At 53.7% G+C, this 12,236-nt stretch overlaps 6 protein-coding genes across 6 annotated transcripts; 3 read left to right on the forward strand and 3 right to left on the reverse strand.

The window, feature by feature from the left end:
- Window positions 1-49: 49 nt before the first annotated feature.
- CLUP02_05793 (uncharacterized protein) lies at window positions 50-475 on the forward strand (the record flags this gene model as incomplete). The annotated part of the gene is made up of 2 exons (XM_049284798.1): window positions 50-83; window positions 258-475. The coding sequence occupies 2 exons, from the start codon at window positions 50-52 to the stop codon at window positions 473-475; spliced, it is 252 nt and encodes an 83-aa protein (XP_049141941.1).
- Window positions 476-863: 388 nt separating this feature from the next.
- Window positions 864-1,398, reverse strand: CLUP02_05794 (uncharacterized protein; the record flags this gene model as incomplete). The annotated part of the gene is made up of 3 exons (XM_049284799.1): window positions 864-1,057; window positions 1,212-1,335; window positions 1,396-1,398. 3 exons carry the CDS (start codon window positions 1,396-1,398, stop codon window positions 864-866), a joined length of 321 nt encoding a protein of 106 aa, XP_049141942.1.
- A 601-nt stretch (window positions 1,399-1,999) lies between these two features.
- On the forward strand, window positions 2,000-2,838 carry CLUP02_05795 (DAD family protein; the record flags this gene model as incomplete). The annotated part of the gene is made up of 4 exons (XM_049284800.1): window positions 2,000-2,341; window positions 2,510-2,567; window positions 2,621-2,684; window positions 2,772-2,838. 4 exons carry the CDS (start codon window positions 2,000-2,002, stop codon window positions 2,836-2,838), a joined length of 531 nt encoding a protein of 176 aa, XP_049141943.1.
- A 342-nt stretch (window positions 2,839-3,180) lies between these two features.
- CLUP02_05796 (GRASP55/65 family protein) lies at window positions 3,181-4,349 on the reverse strand (the record flags this gene model as incomplete). The annotated part of the gene is made up of 2 exons (XM_049284801.1): window positions 3,181-4,110; window positions 4,185-4,349. 2 exons carry the CDS (start codon window positions 4,347-4,349, stop codon window positions 3,181-3,183), a joined length of 1,095 nt encoding a protein of 364 aa, XP_049141944.1.
- A 436-nt stretch (window positions 4,350-4,785) lies between these two features.
- Window positions 4,786-5,605, forward strand: CLUP02_05797 (RNA cap guanine-N2 methyltransferase; the record flags this gene model as incomplete). Its single annotated transcript, XM_049284802.1, has 2 exons — window positions 4,786-4,868; window positions 4,933-5,605. 2 exons carry the CDS (start codon window positions 4,786-4,788, stop codon window positions 5,603-5,605), a joined length of 756 nt encoding a protein of 251 aa, XP_049141945.1.
- A 66-nt stretch (window positions 5,606-5,671) lies between these two features.
- CLUP02_05798 (uncharacterized protein) lies at window positions 5,672-11,591 on the reverse strand (the record flags this gene model as incomplete). The annotated part of the gene is made up of 6 exons (XM_049284803.1): window positions 5,672-6,988; window positions 7,044-8,506; window positions 8,555-8,799; window positions 8,855-11,241; window positions 11,308-11,435; window positions 11,492-11,591. 6 exons carry the CDS (start codon window positions 11,589-11,591, stop codon window positions 5,672-5,674), a joined length of 5,640 nt encoding a protein of 1,879 aa, XP_049141946.1.
- Window positions 11,592-12,236: the final 645 nt, after the last annotated feature.

Here is a 12,236-nt window from a genome sequence, read left to right on the forward strand (position 1 = left end):
GACTTGACCTTTCTCAATTCCGTAAACAACCCACGAAGCCGAATCAAAAATGCATCCTCACCTGCACACCAAGGACAACTTCGGTAAGTCACCAACATATGCATCCGTCATGATTTCCATCCGCGCCACTCCTCCTCCCTCTCGCCTTTGGGTCATTCAACCCCCGTCGCATTGCCACATGCTCCCCCCTTTACCCCCTGGATATCGTACCAACCACGAGAAGCATCCATACTAACCGCTTTCCTCCTGCGAAACAGAGTGCGAAGACATCATGGTCGCCCTCGAAGAGTGCCACGCAAAGGGCTTCATGTTCAAGTCCCTCGGTGGCTGCAACGACGCAAAGGACAAGGTCAGCGAGTGCCTCCGCGGCGCGCGCGCAAGGCGCACCGAGGCCAACCGGGCTGCTGCGAGGGCCAAGAGGGAGGAGCGCGAGAACCGGATAAAGGAGCTCAACAAGTCGCTCGGTCTCGATTAGACTGCGGAGCCAAATCACAGAAGCAGACGACCGACAAACGACCGAATCGTTTTTCTGACCTAGACGACCGGTGGACAGGTCGGTAACAAGGGGGAAAAAACACGAATTGTATTATACTACGAACACTCGCAACTACATTGATTTTTGGCGACGGCATCTGGGTCGGGACGGAATACTAAAAATAACATGAGCGATCTAATGGTTTGGGGCATCCTATGAGGGAGCAAGAGATTGTACCATAGATTATACTCGATCGATGTTCTCACGTCAGCAGAGACAAAAAAGAAATACGGCAAAATTCTTGGATAATTTATATTCCTACAAAACAACACCCATACTCTTCTCATCCTTCAACAATCCTACAACTCCTCCCAAACACTCGTTCCCTTCACAAGGTGCGACGGAACTCGTTGCCAAAGGTGAAGAGACCAAAGACAGACAGCACACTGAGGAGGATCGGCACGGGCTTGCGGAGGCGGATGGCGCGGGGGATGGCGGAGCCACCGAGGACCGCCGAGGCGAGCAGACTCAGCTCGACGCCGTAGGGCTCGCGGTTCTGGATGCGGTAGCCGCCGAGGCCGTCTGCGTAAGTTCGGGTTAGCTCACTCATGTTGCCAACCTACTGAAGCTACTTATGCGACAACGCGGGGCAGGGGATGGATGCTGTGAAGCGGATGGAGGGGGATCGTTGAGAGATGTAGGAAAGGGGATGATGGCGCGGTGGAATTATGCGTACAGAGAAGACCGACGCTAACTCCGGCGACGATGGACGGGACGGACTTTGTCCGGGCATAGCCGGCGATGCCGCCTCCGGCCGTCAATACGGCCAGGGCGAAGGAGGGGACGGAGAGGTCAGAGGACTGCGTATGTTGTCTTTTGTTAGCTTTATGTTCTTATGCAAAGGAGACAAGTCATCGTACCATTTTGGAGTGATTTGTTGGTGAGAAATTACTGGGAATACAAATTCAATCGATGTCGGATTGCGATTGAGATGAATTGAAGTGAGAATTAGTAAGATAGTTCCTTGGTGAGCAGAGGTGAGGAAGTTCCGTTGTTTGCTTGCTTCGGTGCCTCGGGAAGTCAAAGCTTCGGCCTCCTACCCACTCAAAAAAGGAACAGCTTCTGGGAAAGCTGCTGGATGATCTCATCCATCGACGGGACCCTGACTAATCACGACATTTCCCAGGGGCACGCCGCAGCGGGAGTCGTCAGGGACCACCACTGGACTGCTACCCCAGATTCGTGGCTTGGCAACGCTCTTGCTCATGGGTACAAGGCCACACCAGCCACATCTATCACCTGACGGCCTGTGGCTTCAAGCTTTCGTGTCCTCCAGAGCTCCCCCCCCCAGCTCTCAATTGTACTGGTGACCGCAGTACGTACGCAGCAATCGAGACAATCTGGAAGGAGACATTTCCTCAACTCTTCGGTTCACCACCCACCCGAACCCCGAATTTCCTCTCAAAGTACCGCCAAACTCCCCCCTCCCATCCCCCCCGATTTCGACGATCAAAATCCCCAATAATGGCGCCCAAGCGAACCGCCTCCTCCCAAAAAGCAGCACCTGCTACTGCCGCTCCCGCAGTCCACCACCCCGAGCCGCCCACCTCGCCCGCGGGACCGACCGCCGCCGCCGCGATCCCGGGCACGATGACCTCGCAGCCCAAGGCCGTACCCATCACCATGACCCCCAAGAGCACCGGCAGCGGCAGCGGCGCCCAGAACTGGGACCAGGTCCTGGCCAACATTTACAACCACTACGTCAAGAGCACGCCGCAGCGCACCAAGCTGATTGACGTCTTCATGGCCTTCTTGGTCGTTGTTGGCGCGCTGCAGTTCTTGTACTGCGTGGTTGCTGGAAACTACGTATGTCTTTTCATATATTTTACCCTCTCAATTGGTTGGAGGCTTCTTGCCTCTTGGAAATCACAGATGGGGATTATTTGTACAGTTATGGCTTGAGGAAGGAACCTTGGTGGATTATCATATGGAAACCTACGGAAGAACAATTGCTAACGTCATGATGCGAAATAGCCCTTCAACGCCTTCCTCTCCGGTTTCTCTGCCACCGTCGGCCAATTCGTCCTCACTGGTAAGACAAAATCGTAGTAGCACACTTGACAATGGCTAACTTTAGTCGTCTAGCATCCTTGCGCATCCAGACCACCGAGGCCAACAAGTCCGACTTCCCCTCCGTATCACCTGAGAGGTATGCCAGTTTCCTTCTCCCTCTCCTCAGTCGCAAAAAACCACGAACGGAAGTCAACGACTACAGAGACTAACACTACAATGACAGAGCTTTTGCCGACTACGTCGCGTGCAGTCTGATTCTGCACTTCTTCTGCGTCAACTTCATAAACTAAGAGCACGTACCAGATGAAAGGAACAGGAGACAAGTTTTTTTATCTTCAGTCAGGACAAGAAAAGGGGGTGTCCGTCCTCAAGGCCAAAGACTGAGGTTCGAAATAGGGTGGATAGACCAATTGGTGATGAAGCATCAACGCAACAATATCACAATCGCATGAGCATGCGGAACGAACAAAGCAATGTACATTATTTGAGCAGGCGTTGCATCACAGCACGGTAGATGTCAGAGAAGAAAAAAAAGAGTGCAATTCTGGGAATCATCATCACAGTACTCCAAACTTCGAGATCTATAATCCTGACACCCACCCACCAGCCTCAGCTTCCCAACCCCTTCTCTATCACTCAGCACCCTCGGCCGCAGGCTGATCCCTCGGTGGTCCTGTCGAACCAGCTCTAGGCGGCGGCGGCGGTCCCCCCATCTTCGGAGGCGGCGCAACAGGGGTACCCCTCCCGCTGGGCGCATTATCCGCCTCCCTGCTCTTCTTCTCCTCCTCCTTGAAGTAGTCGTCCATAAAGTTATTGTTCCCGCCGTGATGCCTCTCCTTCTTCTTCCTCGTCGTCGCCGTGCCCGCAGGAGGCGGCGGCGCCGCGGCACCCGCGTCCATCATTTGCGCGGGGACCAAGAAGTCACCCCCTGTCGGAGGAGGAGGAGGTGCGCCGAGACCAGGCGTGGCGGGCGAGAAAAGATTCTGCTGCACCTCGCCTACGGGGCCCGCGTTCCCGTACAGCGCGGCGGCCGGGTCGGCCTTCTCCCCGCCAGCGTCGAACATCATCTCGCCCGGCGCGTCGACGGGCTCGTTCAGCGGCGCAGGTAACCTGTGCAGCGCACCGTAGCCTAGCACGCACCCGAGCGCGCCTTCGCCACCCCACTCGCGCGTCGGCTGGATCGTCACCTCGCGCGTGACGTCGTACTCGTTGTTGTACACGTACAGGCGCAGCGGGCGACCGATATGGTCCTCGACGAGCTCGCTTAGCCCGCCCTCGCCGTGGAGGGCGCCCTCGGGGCTGCCGAGGATGTAGTCGCCGTAGGGGAGGAGGCCCGCGCCGTCGGCGGGGGAGTTTGCGGCCACGTCGAGGACGTGCCAGATGTTGGCGGCGACGGCGAGGGGGGTCCACTGCAGGGAGAGGCCGAGGGAGGCGGTGTCGTGGGGGACGAGGGCGTGGATCTCGCGAGTGCGTTGGCCCTTTGCGGACCAGAGGCCTAGGGAGACGGAGCCGCCTGCGCAGTTGCGGACTTCTTGGGCGAAGAGGCTTGGGTCGGGGTTGTCCTGGTGTGGAGGGGCGGCTTGTTAGTATTTTGTGTCTGAGACGGGATGTATACTAGGTCACGAAGATTACGTACGATGGGCCGGCCATTGATACCGATGATGAAGTCAAACCAAGGCTCAACGTTGAGTTCGAGATTCGTGTTGCGAAGCACCTGGAAACCGAAGGAGCCCTGGTTATTCTGCTGGGTTGGTTGCTGCCCGTCCAGGCGGGACATGAAGCGGTTCAGCGCATTGAACATGGTGATGCGCTCGACGCTCGAGCTGAGTTATCTTCTTGTGTCGTGTCGTGTTTGTTGAGAACGGGAATTTCGGTATGTAAGCTCGAGATCGGTAAGTATTGAGGTCTGTGGTGGCTATTCACTCGGTGTTTGTCGTTGCGAGCATTCCATTCGTTCCTACTTGGAACAAGCTGTCATCCAAGGTCCCCTATCAGCCTTGCAGGTGGTCCAAGCTTCTTCCCACACTAGTGGGGTCACCAAGTGGGACCTGACTTTTTAGCTTCCTGTTGCCTCAGCCTCGTTCATTTCATTTTCCATCACTTGGCGACTTTCTCTTATAAGTCTCAACATGTGATATTGTCTCGATGGGTCTGATCAACTAGACTCTTAATCCATAGAATTCTTCCTGTTAACAAAGGGAACTGGGATTACCTCACACTTATGCATCACCACCAAAATGAAGGCGGCCACCAGACTCCCCCTAACGGATGAGTGCCATCACTACAAGTCCAAAGCAGAAGTGCCTTGGGATCTTCAAAAGTAAGCCAAGCCCTCTCCTTTCGATCAAAGGTAGCATCGCAACAGAAGCTAACAAAACATCTAGATACTTTTCCCAGCGCTACTCCCTCTTCTCCTGGTACGACGAGGGCGTCTACCTCACAGATAGCGCCTGGTTCGGCGTGACCCCCGAACCCGTCGCAAACCAAGTCGCAAACGAAATGTACCACACCGACGCCTCAAAACGCGTCCTCGTCGACATCTTCGGTGGCGCCGGCGGCAACACCATCGCCTTCGCCCTCTCGGCCCGCTGGGACCGCGTCATCTCCATCGAGCGCGACGCCGCCACCCTGGCGTGCGCCCAGCACAACGCAGAGCTGTACGAGGTCGCGGAGTACATCACCTGGATCCACGGGGACTGCTTCGACTACCTCCGCAAGCTGAGGGAGAGCCCCGAGGAGCTGAGCGAGGAGTTGAGGGTGGACATGGCCGAGACGGTGGTCTTTGCTTCGCCGCCTTGGGGTGGACCGGGGTACCGGACCGCCGAGGTGTTTGATCTGAGCAAGATGGAACCGTATAATCTGGACGACCTGCACGAGGCCTGCAAACCCATGGATCATGCGCTGTATCTCCCTCGAACAAGTGATCTGAGACAGGTGGCGAAATTAGCCCCGGAGGGGGAGAAGCTTGAAGTAGTGCAGTATTGCATGGAAGGGGCGAGCAAGGCAATGGTGGCATTCATACCGGGAACGTTGAGTACAACACAATCAAAACCGTAATGAACATTTCTTCTTGTTCTAGCTCTTTCACCAAGGGCCACACTCTAACACAAGCAAAACCTGCTTTTACAACGCCTTGACAACGCTACGTTCATCGAACAAATCCTTCAATACCCCCTGAACACAAAACTCACGGTCTAGTGGCGCCATCGCGTACGTCGACTCGAAAGCGTAGATACTGAGCTGCCCAAAGAACGGCCGTAGGATCTTGCCCACGAGCTCGTCCTTTCTATCAATGCTCACTTCATCATTGATGCCGCCAGGTCCAAGCAGTGGTCGTCTATGGGAGCTGCTCGTGGCCAAGTGCGCCGCAGGGTTGCTACCCAGCGAAGAGCTGACACCCATAGTGCCAAGCTCCTCTGCAAGCTCATCGACAAGTGCAACAGGCTGGTAGTTGCTGGATCGATACACAGCGTCAATGGTGTCCGTGACGAAGAGCCACTCATGAAGCTGGAAGTCATCCGGCGCAACGCAAATGAGCAGGTCTAGCAACTTGCAGGCTTGTAGGATAGAGATGTTGTTGTAGGTATCAGATGCGGTGCTGTGATCGGCAGCCACGACAGACGCGATGGCTGCATGAAGTTCGGCGTTGATAATCGGCCATAGCATAGCCAGGTGGATAGCACTGGTCTTCAGCACAAGTGCGCGGACAAGCATGAAGATCTCCGCTCTTGTTGTAGAGGAAGGCGAGGACGTCGCCGTGGCGCCGAGAAGCTCCACTACTTTGTCAGTGATGATGGGAAGCTCTGTGACAAATGCGTCCTCCGTAGCTGCGAGGACTAGCGACGCAGTGCGACGAAGGTTGAGCTGCGTCTTCCGATCTGCCTCCAATCGAGCGGAAGTGGCACCAACACCAAACACGATGCCGGCCGTGGTGGGCGGAGTCATGCGGGTCAGCAGCTCAGGCATACGTTCCTTGTCACTGACGGTCCATTGTCTAAGCAACGGCAACCAGTCGCTTCGGACGAGCTCAATGCTTGAGCTGAAGAACCGAGCATCGTTGAACGCGTCTCCAACGTCCTTCTTCCACGTCTTTTGGTTATTGGGTAGCCTGGACAGTTCTTGTAGTAAGACAAGTGTGTTCTTGGACACAGTATCAGGGAATGCCTTCGCTCTGAAGGCTGGATTGATGACATTTGTTGAAATTGTACCGGCTGCGGACAGCACACGGTCCGTTTCGACTAAAATCTTGGGAAGGTTCGGCACGATTGAGGCCAAGATTGCGACCACATCCTCGGCTCTATCGAGGACACTAACCAGCGCAATCGTGGGGGCGCGGCGAACACCGTCGCGGTTCTTTTCTGACTTGTCGTTTGGGGCGGTATCTGAGAACGTCAGGGGCTTGGTTGTGAAGATCGCCGTTAGGAGCCGGAGGAATAGATCCTGTCCTATTTGTTAGTATGTTCTCTATAGCATGTGTTAAGATAATAATGCTTACCCCAAGCTCGCGTCTCATCTTCCGCTGCTCCCCGAAATTGGTGTTGTCGACCTTTTCGCCCAGGATAGCCGCGAACTCCAACAGACTTGGTAGTGTCTGTCTGTGTGGGAAAGGATTTGTGAGCAGATCACGCAGGAACGCCATGCAGTCGAGCCAAATCTCGTCCATTGCGTCGTCCTCCAGCGAACGGGCATATTCAACCAAGAATGTGACGAGGTCAATGTCTTGGAGAGATGTTGTCAACGTTGATTTTCTTGAAGCGTCCAATGCCCCGGGGTTCGTTCTGCTGTAAATAGCATTGAAGATGGCAGGGATAGTGTGCTTTGGTCGTGAACCATCCAACGCTGGTAAGAGGTTGAATACTTCGGATTGCGGTACAGGTGTTGTGATATTAATAGAGCCCCGCCAGATTTCGATGACTGTCTCGAGACACTCCAAGGTCTCTGCTGTGAAAAGGTGCTCTAGCAGTCGTCTTGCCCGGTTTCTCATTCGAAGAGATGTGTAGTTGAAAGACGAAACAGATGTCAAGTCCTGAGCATTGATATCGCCCCCTTGGCCCCAGGACCAAATTGTGAAGCAAATGCGAACAGCATCTGCGAACGCAAGGTGCACCGTGAGTCTATCATTTGCGGTGGCACTCCGCGCTTGTGGGGCATCCGAGGTGAAGACACCGGATACCATGGTGCCAAAGAATCCCGATGGCTGCTGATCCGGACCCTTCACAACTTGCGTTCTGGCCTCTTCAATCAGAAGTCGCTCGTGTGCCCGGGCCAGTACTTGCTCCAAAGCGTTGAGTAACGAGATCAGTGTAGACTCTGGCGCATTCCGGTCATCCTTCTTTGAATTGCCGTTATCTCGGAATATGGATTGTAAGTCACTGAAAGTGTTGGAGACTTGTCTACATAAAGTCTCCACAAGAGGAATGAGAACCTGGAAGATGGTATCGGAGTAGAACGGTAAGCATTCCGTCAAGAAGCTGACCCAACTGTCGAGAACACTGCGACTGCTGGGAGAGCTTAAGCCAGCCTGGAGACACTTGAGCAAGTTGGGAGGCGGTGACGTCGGCTTGGCCTCTGACTGTGTCGATACTCTAAGGCTCTTGCTCGGTTCAAGACTCAGCTTTCTCTTCTCTGATGACGGAGAAGCAGGTACATCGGAAATGATGATGTCTCGGAGTTTCAGTGCATCGAACACGACGTCCAGCAGAAGAACCTGAACATAGGGGTCGGGTCCAGCGAGCGACTGGAGGAGACGCTCGATGAGAACATTCTCGAGATGGAGGCTTCCCAGGGGTTCCGCGTAGGGGTTCAGGAGAATTTGGTGCATGACGGTCAAGGCATAGCGATGAAGTTGAGTTGCTCGGACTCGGATGGTTTCGTCTGCAGGTTCGTTGTTGCCAGCGATGCACCGTAGACAAACGTGGATGAATACCTCTTGCATTGAAATGTCACCTTCATGACCAGCTGTTACGGGTTAGCATCAGGTACCTTCAGTCAGGATTTCCTACTTACTCATCTGCGCGACATCCGGATGCCCGCCATCCACGGTAATCGTTGTAGAAGCCAAAACAGCCCAGATCACGTCTGGCGCCCATCGGAAAACATTCGACAGAGTTCTCAGGTAGTAAAGGCAAAGATCCAGATCGTCTTCAGCCGTGAACGTCGTTGAATTGGTCGAAGTTGATGCCGATCCAATTTCGTTACTCGCTCTAAGGGATTTTAACGCAGAAAACTTCCTCACGAAAAGCAAGAAGAGTCTATCGTCGTCAGTAAACACTCTGGGTCAATGCCTCTAAAGACGGGCAAACCTACTTATCGATACCAACCAAACTATTCAGCCATCCCTTGACAGTCATGAACAACTGGGTTCGTTCATCCAAAAGGGCATCGAGCATGAGAAAGAGAGGTCGCGTCAACATGACATCGTAGTTCTCTGACCCAGCCAGCCGGATCTGTGGAGGCTTCTCGGTCATGGGTGTTTTTGAACCTCGCCTTTCAGCACTGGAATCCTGCAACGTATGAGACCAAAGCACGCTGAACCTGCGGCCAGCATCGGCGGGACGTGATGCGAAGGACCCCTGAACGTCATTCTCGATAATGAGGCTGGCCAAGGCAGCCTCTATATCTCGATTATGTGATGTGAGAGCAGTCTGAAGCTGCCACAATGATCTAACAGTCTCGACGTGGTACTTTGGTTCTGAAGCTGACAGAAACTCCCAAGCTTGTTGGACGAGTGGCGTGACAAGTTCGGTTAGGTTTGGCACCTCTATGCGCTCTGCAGAGTAAAGATGGGCGGAGAGGTACAGAATTGAGTTGAAGGAGGTGAAAGATAATGTGCTTGTGTGATTCAAACGCTCGTGAAGACAAGAGAGGAGGGACGTCGTGTCAAGCTGGTACGTAGTCGGCACTTTGAGTATTAGGGCGGTCAGAATCCTCCCTTTGGCGCCTAGTTCGGACCCTGCTTCGGGGTTCTTCAATCCTTCGCAGACCAGCAAGCCAGACTTTTGCAACAGCAATTCTCCAACCTCGATAGGCGAGAGTGGAACATGGACGGCATCGAGATTTCCTTGCTCGTCGATGTAGAATGCCTTGATTCGTTTCAAAAGTTCGACGGCAGGAAGTGAGGCCAGAACACCGGCCTCCATTGTCCTCTTGGACTTGCTGCCATCTGAAGACGGGAAGGCTCGATCCGGAATAAGGTCCAACACAGCTAGAGCAATGTGCAATGCCTCGTCAGCAGTCTTTTGCGACGACTTTATGGGAGAGTTCTGCTGTCTTTCTCTCGTGTCCTCTAGCATGCAGATAATCGAGAGAGCTGTAAGAGGCGCATGGATAGTGATCATTTCCTCCTCGCGGACATTGAAGTTTGCCAGGATGAAATTGACCAAATCCAACTTGTCGAGCCGTTCTTTTTCTGCAGAGTTTCCTGGTCCTATAGCCTGCGCTAAGAGACTGACAATCTCGCCGTAAATCAGACCGCTCTCGACGCCATCGAAGAACACGCTGGCGCTGCGGAAGACTTCGTTGAAGTCAGCTTTGCTGGGTGCATGGTCTCTGTACTGCCGGACGCTGTTGACAATCGGAAGGAAAACCTCAGGAACTACCAGCCCGCCAATTTCCCATCGATCCATGAGCGACAAGCATATTCTGTAAGGTCTCGCTCTCTCTGCTGGGCTCGAATCGCGGTCGACATTGATCATGCTCAACAGCGCCCTGGTTAAAGGCTGGAGCCCATGATCTTCAAAGTAACTCGTCTTAGACGCAAAGTAGGAGTTATGATGGTCCGTGGAAGATGGAGACTCGATACCGCTCTCACTTTCCCCGGGTCCAGGGTCCGGGCCTAGGAACCATGCCCAAAGCCTTCGGTTGAGACTCATATCTCTCCGGATGACAACACCAGCCGCCGCACGCAAAAGAAGCTCCAAGTCGCCTGGTTTGACATTCGTCTGCAACACCTTGGAGTGCAAGGGAAGGTGGGTGACCAAGAGATCTAGGAATCCTCGCTGAATGAGGAGTTGCTCGTCTGCAAGCCCAGCAGCAAAGCAACGTAAAAGCAATCCAGGTTCTGGAGAGGTGACCATTTGTGCGAGTTTTGCAGAATGCTCGTCTTCCTGGACGCCATTCTTGCCTGGTTTCCCTGGTAAAGAGGTTTCGCCTAATTTGGGCAGGTTCCTCACAAGGTATGCTAGCGCCCCAGCTCTCCGACTTGATCCTGTGATAGAGGCCAAGAAGAAGCATTGCCAGAAAAAGTCATCTCCTGATGAATGTGGTCCATCCAATTCGTCGCTGCCTGCGGGTCGGATCGCGGTCTTGAAGCTCTCCATCAATCGCAACGTTCGTTCAAAGTCCTCGCTAGTTTCGTCCTCGAGGCCAGGTAAAAGGGCCAGAACAACTGATTTCATGGCTGGCCGCAGAGATCGGGGGTCTATGTCTAAAAAGTGGCGTTCAAGAATGTCGAGAAAGGGGGATCGGACGGATAGAGAGGCAAACGAAAGAGTCGACGCCAGGCCAGGGAAGTACAATGGTAAATCCTTGGATAGTCCATCAGTGCCTATGGTTGCGAATATGTAGCTGTAGACTTCGAGTGCTTTTTGGTGCACGCCGGACGGGAGGGAGGGGTTGAGACATTGCGACAGGCGTTTCGCGACGATGGCTTTCGAAGGGATGGTCGTGACCGACGGGTGTCGGGCTTGCAGTGCCTGATGAGTACGATCAGTCTCTCGTCGTTTTGGACATCGGTTCGCCATCGTGAAAAAGACTCTTACCTTGAGGAGGCGATTCAGGAAGGAAATGTAGTCAGCCCATTCCTGTAAGGCCGTTTCAAACAGAGTAAGGGCCCTTTCAACACCAGAGGCGTATTTGCGGTAATGCTTGTCCTTGGTCGGTGCTTCCTCTGTCACATTGAATCAATACATAAAGTCTTCCCAAATTCAAAGACAAATCGCTTACCAGCTCCGAGCTGGTTTCTCCATTGACGAGGAAGAGGAGACTCGCGGCCTGAGCTCTCTGGGGAGACAGACCGACGGCCAGAGCCAGGCTCAAGGGCCATGATTGCTGAGAATGGGCGTTGATTGAACGAGTGAGTACATCAGTCTGTTCTTATGGTCTTGTAAGGACGGTATCGCATCGCTGCCTAGCCTTGGAGAATCAAGCTGGCGTCGGTAGTCGTCGCATGCAGTGATCGTGAACAGGGTTTAAAGAGCCCAGTGTCGCTTGAGCTCGAAAGGCTACCATGTCTCCTTCCAGACGACAGGTGTACAGTGGGGTGGCACCCTGACAGCTCCCAAGCTTCCCATTGGGCAGACTAGTTTAGCGACCGTTCTCGCCTGGCGAGGCTGGCACAACACTCTCCATCAACGCCGAGATAGGACAAAGCGCAACGTCATTGAGCATTGGATTTGGGGTGCACCTGGAAATTGTGGGCTGTATGCATTCTGTCGCTTTTCCACCTTGATTGGACACTCCACCACTGAGCCTCACGATATGAGACACATCTTTCAGCACTAGAGACAAAATACTTGATGGAAATTGGTGTATTGTGCCCGGTCATGTCAATTACTAGATAGTGTGCATGCATAATGGTCTGGACAACAGTTTGGTTCAGTCCATGCCTTCCTTGACTTGGGTCTTAACCATTCTTGAGATTCCCATGCATTTTTACTCAGTGCACACACAACCTCTTGCAGCAAACAGC

Source organism: Colletotrichum lupini, chromosome 3, assembly GCF_023278565.1.
Source record: "Colletotrichum lupini chromosome 3, complete sequence".
NCBI classification, from domain to species: Eukaryota; Fungi; Ascomycota; class Sordariomycetes; order Glomerellales; family Glomerellaceae; genus Colletotrichum; species Colletotrichum lupini.